The 22,657-nt window shown below is 34.4% G+C and overlaps 3 protein-coding genes across 3 annotated transcripts; 1 reads left to right on the forward strand and 2 right to left on the reverse strand.

The window, feature by feature from the left end:
* The first annotated feature begins 2,666 nt into the window (after positions 1 to 2,666).
* LOC131804867 (REPTOR-binding partner-like) lies at positions 2,667 to 4,434 on the forward strand. The gene is made up of 4 exons (XM_059128119.1): positions 2,667 to 2,892; positions 3,890 to 3,971; positions 4,030 to 4,151; positions 4,228 to 4,434. Exons 1-4 carry the CDS (start codon positions 2,842 to 2,844, stop codon positions 4,324 to 4,326), a joined length of 354 nt encoding a protein of 117 aa, XP_058984102.1. The 5' UTR covers positions 2,667 to 2,841; the 3' UTR covers positions 4,327 to 4,434.
* Positions 4,435 to 11,948: 7,514 nt separating this feature from the next.
* On the reverse strand, positions 11,949 to 12,868 carry LOC101888631 (REPTOR-binding partner). The gene is made up of 4 exons (XM_005177978.4): positions 12,703 to 12,868; positions 12,366 to 12,447; positions 12,186 to 12,307; positions 11,949 to 12,106 (listed from the first exon to the last, which is right to left on the reverse strand). Exons 1-4 carry the CDS (start codon positions 12,751 to 12,753, stop codon positions 12,008 to 12,010), a joined length of 354 nt encoding a protein of 117 aa, XP_005178035.1. The 5' UTR covers positions 12,754 to 12,868; the 3' UTR covers positions 11,949 to 12,007.
* An 8,219-nt stretch (positions 12,869 to 21,087) lies between these two features.
* On the reverse strand, positions 21,088 to 22,496 carry LOC101888928 (ubiquitin thioesterase otubain-like). Its single transcript, XM_005177980.4, has 3 exons — positions 22,321 to 22,496; positions 21,918 to 22,217; positions 21,088 to 21,863 (listed from the first exon to the last, which is right to left on the reverse strand). The coding sequence occupies exons 1-3, from the start codon at positions 22,393 to 22,395 to the stop codon at positions 21,453 to 21,455; spliced, it is 786 nt and encodes a 261-aa protein (XP_005178037.1). The 5' UTR covers positions 22,396 to 22,496; the 3' UTR covers positions 21,088 to 21,452.
* Between the last annotated feature and the right edge of the window lie 161 nt (positions 22,497 to 22,657).

Raw genomic sequence — 22,657 nt, forward strand, 5'->3', positions numbered from 1 at the left:
CCATCACAATATTTCTTATTGCAAATCGAGCACTTTTCCATTTTGTTTTAAATTTTTTTAGTGGTTTCACTCTAAACTTGCTCTTAAATTATTTGTAATATTATAAAAAGATACTTTTAGGGAAGAAAACATAAACAAATTTGTTGTTGCATTCATTTAGGGCGAATTCACCATTGCAACAATTTGTTTTGACATTTAATGGTGCTTGGCTATTATCATTGTCGATTCAACAGTCGACGTGACATCGATTTTTGAGAATATCTGTCGCCGTAAAAAATTGTGACGACATTGCATTTTTTAGTCGACGTTGATATTGTAACCATTTTGTATTTGATTTTTGACCATAAAAATAACAACAGCAAAACAACTTGAAATTTTGGTTTCCGAATTGAAAAAAACCATGTTTGGCAAAAAGGTTTACCAAAGGTTATGTTCGGGCTAATTTCAAATCAGACTGAAAATCCATTGCTACAAAATTAAATGTAAACGGGCCTCCGATTAGAGACTCTGATGACTGGCAAAAAGTATGTTAAAATTATTTTTGTATGTTTTCATTATTTAGTTTTCTAAAATTCTTCTAGATTTGGAAAGATTTAAAATTCAAAACTAAAAAAAAACTTCAAGGGTCAGGCAATACAAATAGGTTTTTTTTTGCTGCCTTAGCCTTTGCCGCTGCACTATTAATACATTCTCCTCTTCATCCTCACTTGAACTTAAGATATGTAACGCATTTATAATATTCACTATTGACAACAACAACAAACCAAATCAATTTGGAATTGAAAATGTTGAATGAAAAACTATTTAAATTTGCAAAAATTGTTGAAAAACACGAATTATAATAACCTCCGAATGACGTCGTATAAGAAAACATATTAAAATCTACTTATATTTTAAAGAACATTTACATTTTTTTGACATATCAATGCTCCCAAGCGTTGATGCATCTACCTGTACTCTTCTGCCATGCTATGTGGTGATGCGAATTATTCTTCAACTAAGGCGAGGGAGTAGGGCAACAAGGAGGGGAACAACTTTTTCTCAAATGAGACATTCTTTTTTCACAAAGTGTTCATTTGAAATGAGAGTTAGAAAACGAAACAATTGAACGAAGCGGAGCTAGAGCACCAAATATATTTGTATGATCAACGCGACGACGGATGATCAGTACAAATAAAACTAATTATTTCCACAACAACAGAACTACTTGTTTTAGGGGAATGCGCTTGATTAACACATGAAGTGTTAATATAAGTCGACCAACTGACTTGTTTTCAAACGAAAGGCAAATGTATGATACCGCGACGTAGGATAATCAGTACAACGAATAATATGTGGACTGTATTTTTTGTAGCAATTACACGAGCGTAAAGCAATTGCGATTCGACCAAAAGTAAACAAATTAATATGCACGAAGAAACGCGATAGCAAATTTTGGCTCGAATCCGGCTCGATACGACCAATGTTTAACTTAGGGGAGTGGGGATAATAGCTTCGGTAGCGACAACAAAACTCTCCAGAGTTATTATGTGAGTAAGATGATATGGTGAGGTGCGGGTGATTCGCTCGTGTGGTGTGTAAAAGAAAGAAAATATACAAGAAATAAAACAAGGATAAATTAGTATAATTCTAAATATGACTCCGTGTTTTATTGAGGATTCTTTCTTTTCTCATGTATAACAAATTACCTTTAGTAATTGGGTTGGCGACAGAGGCCGTGTGCTTTCGCTTTCGTTTCTACTAGACAAGTGAACGCAATGGTTCTGAGTGACCGTTGAGGGTCTCATTTCTGTCTACTATCACATATACAAATACAGACAAGTGAACGCAGAGGTTCTATGTGATCGCAGAGGATCCCTTGTCTCTTTTTATTACAACGAGGGAGCAAGGGAAGTTTTGGTGGAACGTATCCAACTTATACACTATGTTTTTCATGACACAAATCGTGGGTTGCAAATGCAAATGCATATCATCATTTGTTAAAATTTTTTAAAAAGTTCAATAAACTTTCATTCAAAATATTCAATTTCAAAATTGGTTTACAGTTCATTGTTCCAGCAGCTGTGTCGATGCCAATACCTGCATTCTTCTACCATTTTTTTTTTTTTTCAAAAATAAGTAGATTGGTATTCCTTTTCCTATACGACACCAATCGGAGGTTGTTTTGATATGCATTTTTGTAACCATTTGCACAAATTTGAAAAATATCTTATCCAAAATTGGTTTGACAGTTCATTGTCCGGTAGCTGTGGCGATGCGACTACCTGTATTCTTCTATCAAAGAATTTTCCTTTTATGATATCAAAAAAACTGCAAAACCAGTAAATTCCTACAGGTTCCGGAACAGAGCATAGAAAGCCAGTGACGTCTCAAGTCTCGTGTGAACATACCAATAATATCCATTTGTGTGAACCCCATATTTTGACATTTTTGCCATATATCATTTCTCCCATGGTAGAATAATATAAGTAGACGCATCGACACAGCTGCTGGGACAATGAACTGTCAAACCAATTTTGGAAGTGAAAATGTTGAATGAAAAATATTTATATTTGTAAAAATTGTTGAAAAACGGGAATTATAATAACCTCCGAATGACGTCGTAAAAGAAAACATATACAAATCTACGTATATTTGAAAAAACATTTAAAAATTTTTGACATATCAATGTTTCCAAGCGTTGATGCGTCTACCTGTATTTTTCTACCATGATTTCTCCCCAATAGTTAACATCAAATTTTCATTGTTATTGTGTTGATTGTTTTGTTATGATAAGACGCGTTTTCTTTGGACATTGTTTATAAGTGAATAATTAATTCATAAAGAGATTTTTATCTTAAAATGGATTGCGAAGATATGCAAATGATTATTTCAGAAGAGCCAAACTTGTCGGTATGTTGAATTTAAATTTGGGAATTCTTCAATACTTCGGTAGCTGAACTAATAACCTTGGGTTTTGTGGAAATGTTGAAAACGAAATGATTTGTATGAGTAGAATTAACACAATTTTATAAATTAATGTTTTTTTCCATATACATGTCTAATTAAATTTATTTAGGAAAAATTTGGTAACAACTCTAGTTTAGTAAAAACTTAGATTTTTTCGAAATTTTTTCCAGAGGTAGGTATTTTTACCCTGATCCCGGGAAACTATTTTTTTTTGGGGGGACGGACCCGGGACCCCAAATTTTTGACCCGAAAGTCCGGGATCAAGACCCCGCCTGGACCCGGACCCACTCACCCGATATAGACATGGGTATCGATTGAAAGCTTATGGAAATACCTATCCAACAAGTGTTCACATGAAAGGGGTAAGTTGTCATGGTTCGGAAGTTATAGTCAAATTATCGATTTTTTGGACCCGGATTTTTTATGAAACCCCCAAAAAGTCAAAAAAGGGTCCATTATGGGGTTCAACAAAATTGTTTCCAAATTATAGCTGACACTTACCTTTCCAAAATGCTACAATTTGTGCTAATACCTTTACTGAGTCCAGAGATATGGGTCTTTCCATCCGCATAACACGATTTTAACCAGTTCATTAAAACTATGTTTTCAATAAAAAAAGGTATATTTTGCGTAAGAATGAAATTCAGAAATCTTTGGTTCGCGTTAGCCGGTGTAGAACATACCCAGAGGAGAGAAGAAGCTTTCCAACGATATATCGGGTTCTCAAACCCGGACTTTCGGGTCAAAAATCTGGGGTCCCAGGTCCGTCCCCCAAGAAAAAAATAGTTTTCGAAAAAATTGAAGAGTTTTTACTAAACTAGAGTTAAGCCCAAATTTGTAAACTACGCAGTAAATTCGTTTTGGAAGTATAAGGGGGTTAAAAAAACAACATCCTGGATATAGGGGTTGTTTAATAATACATGTTTTTGTAAATTTGCAGGAACGCAAGGAAGGAGGAAAGCGAGGACGCAAACCAGGACGTAAGGCTTCGAATGAAAAAGTCGACATCAAAGCTAAACTTGGTATATTAATACTTGCATATCTAGATCCTCGAGACTTATTAAATGTCTATTCTTTCAGAACGTAGTAGGCAAAGCGCCCGAGAGTGCCGTGCTCGTAAAAAGTTAAGATATCAGTACTTGGAAGAGTTGGTAGCTGATCGGGAAAAAGCTGTACTAGCCCTGAGAGCGGAATTGGAGCGAGTAAGTCAGTACACAATTTTATGGATTTGATGTTCGGGTCAGTTCTGACGTACCTGTAACATATTCTAATTTTCAGTACAAACAATGGAGCCATAAACTGGGCGAAGGACGCATTCCCAATGGATTTCAGCAGTTATTAGAAGAATCTGGAATTCTTAAACAAGAAATATCATAGTTAATAAATAAAAGTGTATCACATAATTAAAATAAGTACCAAACATTGTTTCTACCATAGTATTTGTATACATAAATAATATATTTCATCCTAAATGTTAATATGCAATATACTGGCGTTCCATTGTTAGATTTTTAACGCTATCTCCATTGTTAGATTTTTTTTCTATCGTTACGCGTACACTATTTAATGTACTACCAAATTAATATATATATATATATATATATATATATATATATATATATATATATATATATATATATATATATATATATATATATATATATATATATATATATATATATATATATATATATATATATATCTTCTTCTTCTATATATATAAAAATCAATTGTTGTTTGTTGGTAACGGAATCAGTTGAAAACGGCTGGACCGATTTGCATAATTTTTTGTACAAACGTTCGTCATACCCCGAGTTAGGTTTTTAGGTTTAGGTTTAAAAAATATTGACCACGCCTACTTTTACGCCCACTATTTCGATTCATCTAAAATCCTTATATTTGCGAAATTAATGAAGATATCGGTTTGAGAATTATTACACGAGATACTGTTGGCTTTCCATCCAACCGTAAGTATTTATTTAGGGGCTGAGGAACGCGCCTACTTTTAAATCTGTCTCTCTATATGTAAAAGAAAGTTATGTTAGTTACTACGCTTATAACATAAAGACCGCCGGTCTGATTTTAACGATTCAGACAAATTCGGAATTGCCTCTTGGCAGAAAAGCATAAAATCCAAAAAAATCGCGTAAAAATGTGAAATTTAGAACATTTTCATTTTGACTTTTAAAATGTACAATAGTAATGTTTTATTTTGCATGATTTTTTTTCCATTTTGACTTACTATTTTCGAATGTACATTTGTAGTTTTTTTTTTTTTTTTTTTTTTTGGAATTCTAATATGATGTGTAGTTTTTTTGGGTAGTATAAAGCGACAACGGATAAAACTGTTATTTATAGATTTTATGTATTTATTGGGTAATACGAATAATATCATTTCAGAAGAGAATAAGATATGAAAATTCTAAAATCGAGAAAAATCTAAAATTTTTCAATGAAATCGAATTTCAAAATAATAGTACATTCTACAGACAAACTTTAAAAATTTGGCGTAAAAAAATCAGCGAACCAGTTGAAGATTCTTTGTCTTTTTTCAATCCTTTCTTTTTTTCTATATTGAAGTGTACATTTCTTATTGTTTTCAATTCGATGTTAAATGGCGATCTTTCGTGTATAAAATTGGCATCTAGCGAACACATTTATACAAACAAAAATAATCGAAAAAGCGTTATGGGGTTCACTTCAAAAAGTGGACCTGTTTCTTTCATATGACAATAATTCGTCCAATGAGAACTCAAAATGCAAAATACATTGGGACTGCAATCAGTGAAATACCGAATATAAAGGGAAAAGGATTTCTATTCTTCCAAAACTTTCACGATACCTTAAATCACTTTTGCAGTTCATGATATGGGCCATAACCCCCGGATAAGGATACAACCCGATTTCAAGTATATCATACATTTTAACCATATTTTCATACTAATTTTGGTAATTTGGGAAGAAACCATCCTTGCAAAAAATGATCACGTTTTGTATAACCATCATATGATTTAAGGAACCGGACATTTGTTTAATCGTCTTTGAATTATACTATGATAAAAGATATGGACATTATGAGGTCTCCAACGCGCAATTTCAATGACAAATACTACTTATTACTTTAAAAACAAGTAAAAAAAATAAGTTCGACAGGGCAGAATTATTACTATCATCCATCTGAGGGAAAAGGAAAAAGTTTTATATAAAGGACGCAAAATAGTAGAGCGAATTCCTTCCAGAAATTCAAGATACCTTTAATAGCTTTGGGAAGTTATGATATGGGAACAACCCGATTTCAAGTATATTCCACATTTTAACCATATTTTTCGTACTAATTTTACCTTATGTTGATAATTAAAAAAAAAAAACACCCTTGCAAGAAATGATCACGTTTTAGTATCACCATCATATGATTTAAGCTATTTTCGGGGTCTTGGACACTTTTTCCATTTTTTGGCCCTTATTTGACATCTTTGTTTCTAAGGGGGAAGAAAACCTCTTCTCATAATTTATTTTTTTTTATTTATTTTTCGGAAAAGGGCCCATCTTAGTCTTGTGGCTACATTGGGTATATATATATATAGTAGTTTTACATGCATGTATTTACTAGCTGGCCCGGTCCGCGTTGCCGGACCGTAGTAGTGCATAGTTTTTTATTTTTTATTCAGCCACATGTTTTAATTTGAGACTTTAAAACTTAAATAATATATAACATTATTTAAAAACCTAACTCGGGGTATGAAGAACGTTTTTACAAAAAATTATGCAAATCGGTCCAGCCGTTCTCAACAACAATTGATTTTTATACCCTCCACCATACTATGGAGGGTATATTAACTTTGTCATTCCGTTTGTAACTCCTCGAAATACTCATGTCAGACCCAACAAAGTATATATATTCTTGATCAGCGTAAAATTTAGCCATGTCCGACTGTCTGTCTGTTGCAATACCCACCGAAATTGTTTGAGATATCGTATTTGACGTTAGTAATGGATGCTATAGCCTGTGACAGAAAATTGTCTATGCTGGTCCAGGTCTTCGCACAGCTCCGATATAATTGTACCTCCCTATGTACGATATTTTGATGATTTTAGCTACATTATTCACCGTTTATTTCAAGTTTCGAGTTTGAATATGGTAATGGCTTATGACGAATAATGCCAATGTAGGTCCTCGTCGTATAGACCCCAATATAACGGCAATATTCGGTATTTTTAAAATTTAACAGGACTTTTTAAGGATTTTATTTTTTTTAAATTTCCAAATTCGTTCCAAATGGTGGAGGGTATTCAAAGTTTGGCCCGGTCGAACTTACTGCTTTTTAACTTTTTATACCCTCCACCATACTATGGAGGGTATATTAACTTTGTCATTCCGTTTGTAACTCCTCGAAATACTCATGTAAGACCCAACAAAGTATATATATTCTTGATTAGCGTAAAATTCTAAGTCGATTTAGCGATGTCCGTCAGTCTGTCCGTCTGTTGTAATCACGCTATCTTTCGAGACAGAAAATTGTCTGTGCAGGTCCACGTCTTCGTATAGCCCCCATATAACGGTACCTCCCTATATTCGGTATTTTGGTGATTTTAGCGTCATTATTCACCGGAATTTTTTCAAATTACGCATTTAGAGTTCGTAATGGAAACTACAGTCTGTGACAGAAAATTGTCTATGCAGGTTCATTCCAAATGGTGGACGGTATTCAAAGTTTGGCCCGGCAGAACTTTCTGCTATTTAACTTGTTCATACTAATTTCGGCAAAAGGTGGTTATTTAAGAAATTAGAAAGTAACACGAGACCGAACATTTCTCTAATCGTCATTGAATTACACTACGATGAAAAATGTGGACATTATTGGATCTCCATCGCACAATTTAAATGACAAAAAATTTATGCCCAAAAGAGTAATTTTTTTGGCTATTCTGACAACATTCTACCTTCAAGTATGAGGTGAACAAATCTAAATACCAAGCAGTACGGGATTTTAAACGTTGGAAATACAAATTTCAAATTATAGCTCATTTGAATGCTTTTGACGATATCAAAAATTGAGCTGAATTTTCACATGGGGCTATTATAGATGTTCTTTATCATATAGGTATTTAACTCTCAAATTAAAGCCTATAGCTGAAAAATAAGATCAGGCTATTCAAAATATGTAAAACCGACGGTAATTATAATTTTTTCCATTAATATTAATTTATATTTAGTCATGGAGTCATTACTCATAATCAAGTCATTACTTATAATCAAAATTGTGACGCCTACACAAGTCAGATCTGTGATTTATTATGCTTTAAAGACTAAAAGTACGGGCCGGCAAAGCGGACCGGGCCAGCTAGTATATATATATATATATACATATATATATATATATATATATATATATATATATATATATATATATATATATATATATATATATATATATATATATATATATAGTAGTTTTACATGCATGTATTTACTAGCTGGCCCGGTCCGCGTTGCCGGACCGTAGTAGTGCATAGTTTTTTATTTTTTATTCAGCCACATGTTTTAATTTGAGACTTTAAAACTTAAATAATATATAACATTATTTAAAAACCTAACTCGGGGTATGAAGAACGTTTTTACAAAAAATTATGCAAATCGGTCCAGCCGTTCTCAACAACAATTGATTTTTATACCCTCCACCATACTATGGAGGGTATATTAACTTTGTCATTCCGTTTGTAACTCCTCGAAATACTCATGTCAGACCCAACAAAGTATATATATTCTTGATCAGCGTAAAATTTAGCCATGTCCGACTGTCTGTCTGTTGCAATACCCACCGAAATTGTTTGAGATATCGTATTTGACGTTAGTAATGGATGCTATAGCCTGTGACAGAAAATTGTCTATGCTGGTCCAGGTCTTCGCACAGCTCCGATATAATTGTACCTCCCTATGTACGATATTTTGATGATTTTAGCTACATTAATCACCGTTTATTTCAAGTTTCGAGTTTGAATATGGTAATGGCTTATGACGAATAATGCCAATGTAGGTCCTCGTCGTATAGACCCCAATATAACGGCAATATTCGGTATTTTTAAAATTTAACAGGACTTTTTAAGGATTTTATTTTTTTTTAAATTTCCAAATTCGTTCCAAATGGTGGAGGGTATTCAAAGTTTGGCCCGGTCGAACTTACTGCTTTTTAACTTTTTATACCCTCCACTATACTATGGAGGGTATATTAACTTTGTCATTCCGTTTGTAACTCCTCGAAATACTCATGTAAGACCCAACAAAGTATATATATTCTTGATTAGCGTAAAATTCTAAGTCGATTTAGCGATGTCCGTCAGTCTGTCCGTCTGTTGTAATCACGCTATCTTTCGAGACAGAAAATTGTCTGTGCAGGTCCACGTCTTCGTATAGCCCCCATATAACGGTACCTCCCTATATTCGGTATTTTGGTGATTTTAGCGTCATTATTCACCGGAATTTTTTCAAATTACGCATTTAGAGTTCGTAATGGAAACTACAGTCTGTGACAGAAAATTGTCTATGCAGGTTCATTCCAAATGGACGGTATTCAAAGTTTGGCCCGGCAGAACTTACTGCTATTTAACTTGTTCATACTAATTTCGGCAAAAGGTGGTTATTTAAGAAGAAAGTATCAATGCAAAAAATGATCACGTTTTGGTATAACCATCATATCATTAAAGCTATTATCGGGGTTTTGTCCATTTGGCCATTAACTTTTTGGCCCTTATTTGTTATTTTTTTTTAAGGGGGTAGAAAACCTCTTCTCAAAAAATATTCAATTTTGGAGTAGAACACATCCTTGGTCTTGACCACATTCATCAATTGATTTGGTTAAAAAATTTTAATTGGGCCACTCTGGGGTAGAGAACCATCTTACAGATAATTGTCCACATAGGCATTTATTTAGGTATAGTCCCCACATTAGTGTACCCCAAGTCCACTTTCCCAACCAATGAGTGTTCAGAAAAGAAAATTTTATATTATATTGAATTGGTTGAGTACGTAGATTCGGGATGTACGTCTAAACTCCGAAATGTCAAACTGGGACTCATTCAGTCGGCATTAGAAAATAACACGGGACCGAACATTTGATTAATTGTCATTGATTTATACTATGGTGAAAAATGTGAACTATATGGGGCCTCCAATGCACAATTTAATTAAAAGTAATTATCTTTGACTATTCTGAAATCGTTCTGCCCTCAATTACGAATTTTTTCATCAATATTTATTTCTAATTAGAAATTACTATGGAGTCATAACTTATTTAAATATTGTGACTTATAGTCAGATCTGTGATTTATTGTGCTTCAAAAAATATGCATTAAAGACTAAAAGTACGGGCCGGTAACGCGGACCGAGAGAGCTAGTAATAATAATAATTTACACATTATTTTATATATTATTAATTGTTTTTCTTTCTTTCTTAACTAGCATCTTTATTACACAAATTTATAAATTATATAAATATATATTTTGTTGAGGCCTAACATTAGGTACGGTTTCTAAAAGTTTGAACTCAGAAGTACTCAAAGGCATACCTATATTTAAAGGACATGGTGCAGATAATCAAGTTGGCAACAAGTGTTTCTACAAAAATGTGGAATAGCATCCACAAATAAAATGGTTTAAAGATAGTAACACAAATTTCACCTGAAATATCAAATACGTTTATCCATGTTTAGCATAATAGGCTTGGATTTAATAAATATGACCATAAATAAAAATTCTTTTGCGTTGCAAAATCCTATTATTTTTGTTTTTAGGAAAACAGGGAAAACAATAGCTTCGGAAAGATAGACCAATCCTTACCAGTCCCCTTTTTTTTGCTTGGGAACATTCTCCATCTGACAAAAGCTCAGTAGAATACTGAACGAATACTTTGTTCCACAACCTGAAACAATCTCCTAGTCTTGCATTTTTTCGATATTATAGATGAAAAATCAGTTATCGTAGCTAAATTTTTATTTTCTGCAGGATATGGAACAGAGCAAAAGAAAACTTTGGCATATCATCTAAATTTTACAACCGTACTTATAAGATTTTCTATTCCACAGTTTCTTTGTCCACTGTACCTTGGGAGAAGGTCAAAACGAAGAGGGAGTTTAGAATTCTGTACTAAAAAGTATTTGGCATACTTTGGGATGAGATAGGAAAGCATGCACTTCAAATAAAAAAATAAGCAATAGGATGTTGATTTTTTCAGAAAATTGGGTAGTAAATTGTATGGTACAGTTACTACAAGGTAGACCTCAACTACGACCCATTTTATTTTTTTATTCATATGGCTTTTCACATACCAAAATGTCTTGACAATATTATTATAGAGTTCCCAACATACAAGAGCAACATCTAGAAGATTTTGGCCATAATATTTATCCCAAATACTACTTCCTTGGGTCAACTGTTTGGCATGCTTAAATTTGTGTTAGTACAATTTTAGTTCAAATTATTAATGAATTTCAGAGAACTCACTCATATAAAAAATAATATTGAAAATAATAACAAGTAAAAACGTCAAGTGCTTCCGGGCCACAATTCAATACCCATTAGCTAAAAATTATATAAAATCGAATATCGGGATGTATCGTTATACGAGGGTTATACTATTTAGTGGACCTGAATCGAACACTTTTTGCAAATAGAGACCACACATACCAAGAACCACAAATTTAAACCTTCAACTGTTTTAGTTGAGAATTTTGGCAGAAACGTTTAAAATCCTGAAAATCTATAGGTATTGTTATATGAACTTCACTGAAGTTATTAATGATTTATTTCTCATTTGGTTCTAGTGTATAAAACATTTTTATTAAATATACACTCAATTTGGTAGTAAATTAAATAGTAACGTAACGATAAAATCCAGCAATGAAGATAGCGTTAAAGGGAAAAAATTGACCGTAACTTGGGTAGATGAACGCCAGTATATTGTATATTGTTATTTAGTATCAAATATATTTATGTATACAAATACTATGGTAGAAACAATTTTTGGTATTTATTTTAATTATGTGATACACTTTTATTTATTAACTACGATATTTCTTGTTTAAGAATTCCAGATTCTTCTAATAACTGCTGAAATCCATTGGGAATACGTCCTTCGCCCAGTTCATGGCTCCATTGTTTGTACTGAAAATTAGAATATGTTACAGGTACGTCAGAACTGACCCGAACATCAAATCCATAAAATTGTTGTGTACTGACTTACTCGCTCCAATTCCGCTCTCAGGGCTAGTACAGCTTTTTCCCGATCAGCTACCAACTCTTCCAAGTACTGATATCTTAACTTTTTACGAGCACGGCACTCTCGGGCGCTTTGCCTACTACGTTCTGAAAGAATAGACATTTAATAAGTCTCGAGGATCTAGATATGCAAGTATTAATATACCAAGTTTAGCTTTGATGTCGACTTTTTCATTCGAAGCCTTACGTCCTGGTTTGCGTCCACGCTTTCCTCCTTCCTTGCGTTCCTGCAAATTTACAAAAACATGTATTATTAAACCACCCCTATATCCAGGATGTTATTTTTTTAACCCCCTTATACTTCCAAAACGAATTTACTGCGTAGTTTACAAATTTGTACTAAATAAATTGAATTAGACATGTATTTAGGGAAAAAAAATAGTTTATAAAATTATGTTGATTCTACTCATACAAATCATTTCGTTTTCAACATTTCCACAAAACGAAGCATTGAAGAATTCCCAAATTTAAATTCAACATACCGACAAGTTTGGCTCTTCTGAAATAATCATTTGCATATCTTCGCAATCCATTTTAAGATAAAAATCTCTTTATGTATTAAATATTCACTTATAAACAATGTCCAAAGAAAATGCGTCTTATCATAACAAAACAACAAAACACAATAACAATGAGCATTTGGTGCTTACTATTGTGGAGAAAGACATATGTCAAAAATGTCGAAATGTGGGGTTCACACAAATGGATATGATTGGTATGTTCACACGACGCTTAAGCACATCATTCGCTTCATGGTAGAAGAATACAGGTGGATGCCTCAACGCTTGGGAACATTGATATGTCAAAAAAAAAATATTTTATTTTTTCAAAAATAAATAGATTTTTTTAAGTTTTCTTTTACGACGTCATTCGGAGGTTATTATAATAAGCGTTTTTCGACAATTTTTACAAATTTAAATAAATTTTCATTCAACATATTCAATTACAAAATTGGTTTGACAGTTCATTGTACCATTATTCGCTCCCTGAATTGTGTACATGAATTAAGGTGTGAGTTCATAGCTTGGAATCATGGATCGGCATATTAATGTCAAAGTATATAATATTCACATGAAAAAAACAAAACAATAAGAAGAACTAAAAGCACGCATACACAAATTTTCATCTGAAAAATATATTATTTCGAATGAGTTTAAAGCTATGAGAAAGAATAAAAAATTACGTGGCCAATAAGTTCATCTACAAGTCTTAAACGACCGATTTGGGATGCTGCTCGTTAGAAATTTACAGTGCCTAAATACTCTAATACCACCAAGAACAGTCACGCCAGTCAAATCTGGCGAATAGCTTTAATGCGCGTCTGCAATGTACGCGTCTTTCAATCATTGATTTTGATAAAATTTTGTTTTTATATTTTAAAACAATACATAAACAAAATTGGCAGAAGTACGGCACACTTAAACAAATTATAATCAGCTGGTAGCTCTACCTTACCTTTTTATTGTACCGTGGTTGTCACTATGGCCCAATTATAAGGTCGACCAGAAGGCGAATTCCAAAAAATACAACTCTGCAACCTACGTTTATTGTCAAAATTTGTTATTGAGGCGAATAACTCAACAATTCGCCTGGCGAATTACTGTTTTGACAGAAAAATAATTTTTATTTTTTGCGAAATATAAACAAAAAAAAAACAAGCTAGGTTAAAAGTTTGGATAGGAATTGAATGATGTCGTTTTTAAAACATTGAAATGGAATAAAAGGGTGATGGGAAGGCTTGCGCATTGCCTCATATCATCTAGCATTAATCCACATATCTCTTTTGGACATTATTGCCCTTATATTGCAACGGTTTCGGTTTTTGAATCGAATTATTCTCAAAACTCACAAGTGGAAGATCATTTCTAATGCGGGATCCTGAATACAAAATATCGTTACCGCCAAATTCAAATTCATCGAAAGGGTAAAGCCATGGGCATAACCCTCAATCTACGCCCTGATTTCTCCACATTTGAATCATTGAAGTGGTGGTGGCTACTTTCGATGTGGCTGGGAATTTGTCCACAGCTTTTCTTTGGTGAAAGTAGAAAAAGTTTAAGGCCTTTATTATGATCAAATTCACAAAACACAATTCCTTAATTTCATATTGAATTTTCAAAATGTATATTTTTGAAATATCTGACAAATATTTTTTTGACATGTTTGTAATTGCAAAGCGAGTCCAAATTATGTTGACAGCAAATGTAGGTATCAGCTGGTCTTACTTGTCGACCTTATAATTGGGCCATGGTTGTCACCATGGTAGAAGAATATAGGTAGATGCATCAACGCTTGGGAACATTGGTATTTGAAAAATTTTTAAGTGACTTGTCAAAAATAAGTCTATTTTTATATGTTTTTTTTTAAATCGGAGATTGCAATGATATGTATTTTTCAACAGTTTTTACAAATTTAAATAATTTTTCATTCAACATTTTCCATTCCAAAATTGGTTTGACAGTTCATTGTCCCAGCACATGGCAGAAGAATACAGGTAGATGCATCAACGCTTGGGAGCATTGATATGTCAAAAAACAATTAAATGTTTTTTAAAATAAAAGTAGATTTGTACACGTTTTCTTATACTACGTCATTCGGAGGCTATTATAATTCGCGTTTATCAACAATTTTTACAAATTTAGTTAATTTTTCATTCAACATTTTCAATTCCAAAATTGGTTTGACAGTTCATTGTCCCAGCAGCTGTGTCGACGCGTCTACCTATATTCTTCTACCATGTCCCAGCAGCTGTGTCAATGCGACTACCTGTATTCTTCTACCATGGTTGTCACTATAAACATTTTGACAGAAAGCGGACACAGCCTTTGTGACTAGTAATTCATATATCAATATTGATGTCATGCAAAATAGCAATAATGGCAGGAAATTTTGCTATTCCGTTTTTTTTATGAAGTCCCCGGTGGATATTGAGTTTCCAATGAGTTGGGCCTCAATTCTTGTTCTATGAAAATGTGAAATGAAAACTTTTATAAAGGAAGGAAATGTCAAATGAAAAATTTTATAAAAGAAATATTTTCCATTTCATATTTTCATACAACAATAATCCAGCCCCTGATATTCACGTTTTATGGTAAAGCGGCGACAATGTTACATGTTTCACATAACGGGGATGGCGAAGCATTAACCCTTTCAAGAATCGCATTGCAGAAGGCATGGTTTGTGATAATTCGGTTTATCGCTTTAATATCAGCTGGGGCGGAATTTTTACATTATTTTAGCAAGACAATGAGAGGCCTGTTCAAGCCTCGATGCTTGTATTCGTTTTTCCACTTTGAGCACAAATCACCCAGCTATAAGGTTTACTGCGTCTGCTTAATAGAAGAACGCCCCGGGATGTAATGTAGCTCAATCTCCCCCAAGAGTTTTAATAGGTGTGTCTGGTTACCCTAAAGTTTGTAACAATTGTTACAAATTGTTACTGGAAGTCGTCTGTTAACCCAAAAGTTCTGCAAAAGAGAGCGGTTGGAGAGAGAAATTTTGACAGTTCTTTCAGTGAGAGTTTGCAAATTCTTGCTGTAAAAATTTCTTCTTGCAATCACTTGCAACTCTTCTTCTCATTCATCGAGATTCAATCAGATGTTTTCTATTGTTTGTTTATTTCTTTTTGTGCTTTCAATTTGAAAATATTTTTTTGGAATTAGCATGACTAATAGTTTTTGGAGAACAACTTTACAAAATGTGAAAAACGTAAATGTTAATATGCAATAAGAAAATAAACGACTATTTCCAACATTTTTATTTAAAAAACTTGTAAAATTAGTATTGGTTCCTTTGTTTTAATTCTCCTTATGGGGGACAAATTGGTTTGTTTTGGCAAATCAACTGATTAGTTGCAAGCTTCTGCAGGAATAGCGTCTGTTTACTTTTCGCGTTTTCCTTGCAAAAGAGAATAAAACTACCTTACTCTCTCAGAAAGAAGTTACTGGACAATTCCTGCTGGAAAAGTAACCAGACACATCTAATGACAATTCCTTAATTCTAGGTGTGTCTGGTTACCCTAAAATTTTTAACAATTGTTACAAATTGTTACTGGAAGTCGTCTGTGTACCCGAAAGTTCTGCAAAAGAGAGCGGTTGGAGAGAGAAATTTTGACAGTTCTTTCAGTGAGAGTTTGCAAATGCGATTCGTTTGCGATTTCTAATTGCTTTAAGGCCACCAAACGAAACAAATAACGTACCTCTCACACGTAGTCACAAACTTTAAACATCTTTTCAATCGTTTTGTACTCCGAACAAAACCGCGAACATTTCAATGCCAGAAATACACAAACAATACGATTGCCTTAAAGCTGCCCTCAGACACACCAACAGTTGGCCCAACTTGTCACTTTTAAGTTGTATGAAAAAGTTGGTCGGTCTCCTCGCACGTACCAACTTTTAATACAACTGTTGTACCAACTTTTCATTTACAAAGTATTTTTGAAGCGTCAACATGAACTCGGATGCTCTTGCGCTACTTGGAATTGATATAATTTTAGAGGAAGAAGAAGAAAGACAACTGCAGAGAAAGAAAAAGCTTATGTATGTGCTGCTTCACCAAAGTCAAGACATAAATAAAGAAAACACTGAAGTTGGTACAACTTGTCCTCGCACGCACCAACAGTTGACCCAACTTACGAAATTATCAAAAATTTTTGATATTTCCAACCAACTTCAACCAACTTTCGAAAAAGTTGTACAACTAGCCCTCAGACGCACCAATAGTTGTACCAACTTGTCACAAGTTGGGCCGACTGTTGGTGTGTCTGTTAATGTGCTTCGGCCGAACTTCGTTCGCAAAGGATACATTGTCCATTGTATGATGGACATAATAAATAAATAAAAGGCATGAATTGAACTTAATATTAGTTTTAAATGTATTTGTAATGAGTTAATATGCAGGGTACTGTTTCGTTTCCAATTTTGCGTACGCCGAGTACATTTCAGTTTTGTTTTTGTTTTCACTCATCTACGTAATCAAACAGTACAAAATAAAAAAACAAGTCCCGTAATCTAATATCGGTTTTGTTTCATACTTCGAGAAAATACAGAACGAAGAGATTGCAAACGTTTGATATAGTTTATTTTCGTACCCTGTTTAAGATCACTAAGACAATAATATAGAATGGCTATTTTAGAGGTCTCATTATCAATAACGCATTCCAATGCCTTCATGATACCAATAAGCTCAGCTGACATCGAAGGACCGTTGTAATGTTGGAAAATGCGAACACTATACCATGGCCTTCGTGAATAAGGGCCGAACCAGAGAAATTGGGGAAGACAGAACCGTCTGAAAAAATAATTTCGAAGCACCTACTTTTACCGTTGTTTGTTTTCTGACTAATCCGGTTCTTCCTCAATGTCCAGGTTTAGGAATTCTGCTACCTTTATGGGCTGTAGCCATAGATCCTTCGGACGGAGTTGGGTAGGTTTGGCTGGACAATTACACAGGTGCAGCGTATTGTGCGGGCCTGTTTCGCACGCTGGGCAGGCGTTTGGCACATTTTCCTCAACTCGTGCCCAATACGAATTGAGACGGCTGCACCAGTATGAATGCTATTCAGACCCGCTTGATAGGCTTCATGATCTAGGGGCTCTCTTTTATATCGCTGGACCTCTCTCTCTAGATCATGCAGGTCCTTCCTGACACGCCTGGGTGGGGGAGTTCTGTCCACCATGTGGTGGTTAGGGTGACTCCCACGATAACACCCAAGCAGGTACTGCAACGAAAGCATATGATTATGCTGACGTAAGGCAAGAACTTTCGTCTCCTCATGTAAATGTTCCACAGGAGTCATGAGGAGGCACTCTGTTGCAGTTCTCAGGGCGCATAGCTGATCACAGACCGACCTATCGCTTTATAAGAGGTCAACAAGGCTGCCGGCTAGCGCCTTGAGGACCCCCTTGTCCCTACTTTTCATTTTATCGCAAATAGCTGTGGCTTGCGCGGAAGACTTGAACATGCTATCGAATGTGACCCCAAGGATTTTGGGGTAGTTGGTGGTCGGAATTATGTGCCCCTCGACCTGCACATTCAGCTGCGTTCTAATCTCCGCAGTCCATGTGGTAAATAATGTGGCCGTGAAATATTGGCATCCAGAAGAGATCTGGCGGGCTCAAACTCCCTTTGAAAAACAAGCAAAAAGAAATCAACCTCGTATTGGAATAAAACACAGTTCTCCGACTGAATTTTATGTAAAGAGACTGTGTATGCGTTAAAGAGGAGTGGTCTCAATGCGCTCCCTTGAGCCAGTCCACCATTAACGGTTACGACGCGACTACCATGAACGAATCCTGTGGAGGAGATAATCCCCCCGTCGTTTACTCCCAAACTTTCTAATTGAGATTTCAAGATTTCGACACAAACGCAATCGTAAGCATTTACACAGAATCCTAGTACGTGATATCCTTTTGATTTTAGAGCGTATACCATGTTAATTAAGTCATTAATACATATGGAAGTCGAATGGCCCGGTCTGAATGCATAAAAACTTGTTGGAGCAGGTGATTGTATTCGATAAAATTTTTTAACAATTTTATAATCATTGATTCTAGGCATTTAAGATGCACAGAGAGCAACGATATCGGCCTATGGTTTTATATTTTAAAGGGGTGCTGTTCTTGTTTCGGGATTAATGAAATTTTAATATTCCTCTATTCCTTTGGGTTTTAATCGCTTTTCCAAATGTTGCAAAAAATATTGAAAAATGCATGAAGCGGGGAAGATGATGGTATTTTTAGGTAATCATATGATATCAGGTCTGGCCCTGGAGCCGAAGCATGGTTTCTTGATTGAATAAAAATTTGAAATGTCTCAAAGGGAAATTTTGGTAACTCAGTGTTTGAGGGTGCTAATACGAACGTATTCCTATGACCTTCAGTAGGCCTCTCTTCAAAAACGTCAGTCGAATCTTCAGGAAAGTCTAACACAGAGTTGTCACCAGATTCTTCCGCAGGATTCTCCTCTAACCTCACCAAGCAGTCCTCCCTTAAGATGTCAATATATTCCTCTGTCAAATCCTCTCCCATATCAGGATTTTGTTGATGCACAGCTACATTGTCTCTACTGGTAGCAGTAGCTTATAAGTCAGGGAATTCCCCCTCTTGCTCTTCGTCTTTGAACCCCGACTCTGTAATAAATGCAATATCAATAATATATTTTTTTAAATTTATTCTTCAATTGCAAAACATTCATGAAAAAGTAAAATCAGAAAATGTTTTGGTCCTGGAATACTTTTCTTCATCGACTGAAGATCCATTTGGGTGCGACTGCTGTTCATTTCATTTCTAATTCTGTTAATGAGACTTAATTGTTCACTATTAGCGAAATTTGGTATTGTTAGGACTTTATTTAGCATATCAGTAATGACTTACAAATTCAGAAGTTTTATGAATTTCAGAAAAATTTATGGATGAACAATTTGGTATTACATAGGTCTCGCTTTCCGCAAGTGCCTTGCAATACTGTTGTTGTGCCAATCTAGCATTCTTCTCCGGATTCTAATTTTATTAATTTTTGCAACTTTATCATAAGATTTAATTTTGTGAAAATAACTAGCAGATTCAATAATATTATGTGGTAAAAATTTAGAACCTCTTTCTAAAGTTTGTTTAGGCTCTGGAAGAGCTGGAAATTTATCGTCTAAAAGATAGAAACCAATTTTACATATATTTGCTTTTCACTTCACTATACGAATGCACCTTCATACGAGCACCGCCATAAATTTCAATGTTATCAGGCAACGAAAGCCCTTTAAGATTTGGTATTCATTAGTTCGTCCTTCTCCGTTCAAATTAAAACAAAACCGTTCGAACGCGATAAAATATTGATTTTTTTGTTCATATCTGACCCTTTATATATTATTCGTATAGTTCCATTTACCCAAAAAAAGTCTCTGAATAATATTTTTGTCCGTTTTTTTTATACTACCCAAAAAAGACTACACAGCTTATGAGTAAATCAAAATAAAATAATAAAAAAAATATGCAATACAATTGCATTATAATTGTACATTCCAAAAATCAAAATAAAAATGTTCAAATTTCGCATTTTTACATTCACGTTCACAATTGGCATTTACTTTGAAATCAGCTGGTTTTATCGGATAACCATGGCGCAATAACAAGTACTTCCTGAAAATTTTAAAAGCTAGATAAAATGTATTTTTTTTAATTTCGGCTTATTGTTTATCTTTTGTTCTGTTATTTCAATCACAATAATGTATTTTGACATTAAATTTGTTTGTCAGTTGAACTGATGGATAGGCTAAGGGTGGGCGACTAAGCTGCTGGCAAATAGAAACAATGAACAGGTCGGGCTGGTGACTACATATATCGATAGTCAAGCGGCCCTGAAGGCTCTAAATTCATTTACAATCAAATCTATGGCAGTTCTGGAATGCAGGAACGGGATGTAATGTCTCCAAGAAGATTTGGCCGGTGAACTCCGCAAGGAGGTCAAGGTCACTTATATCCGTGACGAAGCTGGACTTGAAGCTTGGGGTGGGCCTAATTACTGGTTAAGCAAATTCTGCTGGACTTGTACTCCCTCTCCGACACCGAGCCAGCAGTCATTCTTCAGTTAGCCAGAAGACTAAAATGGCTAAGGCGACACGTTAACACAACGTGGATGCAAACCTACTAACTTCTCTGCTATTTATTCAGATTCTTACTTCTTCACTATTCATTTTCTTTTCTTCTTAATTAGGATGAACATAATGGACCAAAAGGTCTCCGAGTGGAGTGGTTGCTTTTTTTTACAACGCGCATCCTTTAACCTAACCTAAGCCCATCTGACAAATATGTTTGCTGTAAAAATACATGTTGTTGTTGTATTGATTTGGTATTAAAAGATTCAAATAACAATTGTGTACAAACTTTTAAGTTTATTGTCAAAGCGTTGTCAAATGTATACTTCTTGGACGTCCTTATGTAGGCCTTGACTGAAGGATAAAAAAAAAACATATTGAAATATGTATTTTGAAATCTTAATTAACATTTTAGTCATTTAGGGGCAAGCATAGAAATGTATTTATAAGTTAAAACTAAACTTGCTCACACTGTACTCTCTTAAATTCCTCCGGCGTATTTTCAGTACTGTATTCATTACTTTGCGCCTCAATTACAGAAAATTCCATCGAATAGCTTTAGTTTTTTTTTTTTTATAGTAAACTGAAGTAGTTCATTTTCATAGAATTCATAATATTTCAGTAGAAGTAAAACAATATACATTATTTAGGATATAAAATATCATAATGACCAGGTCGATAAATTAGAAAAACTTTAGGTGTTTGTCCTTCTGGAAAGTCATGAGCTTTTACAGTACCACCTTCTCCCCGATCCATATACTCCACTCGTACGCCTACTCCGAGAGCAGAACAGAGAGCAATGATGTGAATATGATCCGACTCTTTGTACATGGGTTCCACTTCCTGATGTCGAAATTCCTCAATGGTAAAATTGCCTTCAATAAAGTTTTGGTAAAAATCAGCCTCCTCTTGAAGTTTTCCTGATGTGAGCAACCTCAGGTATACCACTACGTAATCAGAGTACCCTTGGTCATTAAATATTTTGTGTAACTGTTCGCTCAATATGTCTGGATTGGACGTAGACGGATCCACACGCTTAACAACTTCCATAAACTGAAATTACCGTAAAACTCTAAAATAGTTCGAAATTGTAATGTTTCTTCTTACAGTTTCGTGAAAATCCTCCAGCGTAAAACTAGGAAATCCTAATTGTACTAGTTTGTCTTTGGAGTTTTCGCCTAACTGCCGAAACTTATCATAGTCTTCCTTGTTCGAGATTAGGTGTTCCAAGTAAGCATACGCAAAAGCTCTAAAAAAACAGTTTCCATCTGGACGAGTACGCCTAAGATGCGAATATTTAGCGGACAAATCTTCAATTTTAGATGTAAATACAGCATCCCCTATATATTCGGCATTCAAGCAGTTCACCGGCAACTTTTCACTAACCAAAGGAATTGTGTCACTTATCTATGGAACGACATATACACATATTGATGAGACATGAAATTATCAAAAGTAGGGGCCTCGTCTGGTTGCAATCGCAGACGAAATTCAAAAAACCCTTAAATACCTCTCTTTCGATATCCCTTTGCTGTTGCATTATCAATTCATCTCTGTTGACGTTATCGTTTTGTTCATTTTCCATTTTTTGCTTTTTTTTTAAGAAATTTTAGAATACAATATCAATTTAAGTCTCACAAAGTACAGTGTCGCATTTTATGAATATTATCGGCGGCATTCTTGTTTATATTAGAGGTCTATAGGGAGACTTACAACTGAATGGACAATGGCCCATGACACAATTACTAAAGGTAGAACCATGGCAGAAAGATACAGGTAGATGCATCAACGTTTGGGAGCATTGATATGTCAAAAATATTTAAATGTTTAAATATAAGTAGATTTTT

This window comes from Musca domestica, unplaced genomic scaffold (genome assembly GCF_030504385.1).
Source record: "Musca domestica strain aabys unplaced genomic scaffold, Musca_domestica.polishedcontigs.V.1.1 5, whole genome shotgun sequence".
Lineage (NCBI taxonomy): Eukaryota > Metazoa > Arthropoda > Insecta > Diptera > Muscidae > Musca > Musca domestica.

Bases quoted from the DNA above. Each gene is read 5' to 3' on its own strand.
- LOC101888928 (XM_005177980.4), bottom strand. From the start codon at position 22,395: ATGGAAAATGAACAAAACGATAACGTCAACAGAGATGAATTGATAATG. The intron at 22,218-22,320 runs GTATTTAAGGGT...GTCGTTCCATAG, and splicing joins AAAGGGATATCGAAAGAGAG to ATAAGTGACACAATTCCTTT. The intron at 21,864-21,917 runs GTAAGAAGAAAC...CGGTAATTTCAG, and splicing joins TGGAGGATTTTCACGAAACT to TTTATGGAAGTTGTTAAGCG.
- LOC131804867 (XM_059128119.1), top strand. From the start codon at position 2,842: ATGGATTGCGAAGATATGCAAATGATTATTTCAGAAGAGCCAAACTTG. The intron at 2,893-3,889 runs GTATGTTGAATT...GTAAATTTGCAG, and splicing joins CAGAAGAGCCAAACTTGTCG to GAACGCAAGGAAGGAGGAAA. The intron at 3,972-4,029 runs GTATATTAATAC...CTATTCTTTCAG, and splicing joins CGACATCAAAGCTAAACTTG to AACGTAGTAGGCAAAGCGCC.
- LOC101888631 (XM_005177978.4), bottom strand. From the start codon at position 12,753: ATGGATTGCGAAGATATGCAAATGATTATTTCAGAAGAGCCAAACTTG. The intron at 12,308-12,365 runs GTATATTAATAC...CTATTCTTTCAG, and splicing joins CGACATCAAAGCTAAACTTG to AACGTAGTAGGCAAAGCGCC. The intron at 12,107-12,185 runs GTAAGTCAGTAC...TCTAATTTTCAG, and splicing joins TGAGAGCGGAATTGGAGCGA to TACAAACAATGGAGCCATGA.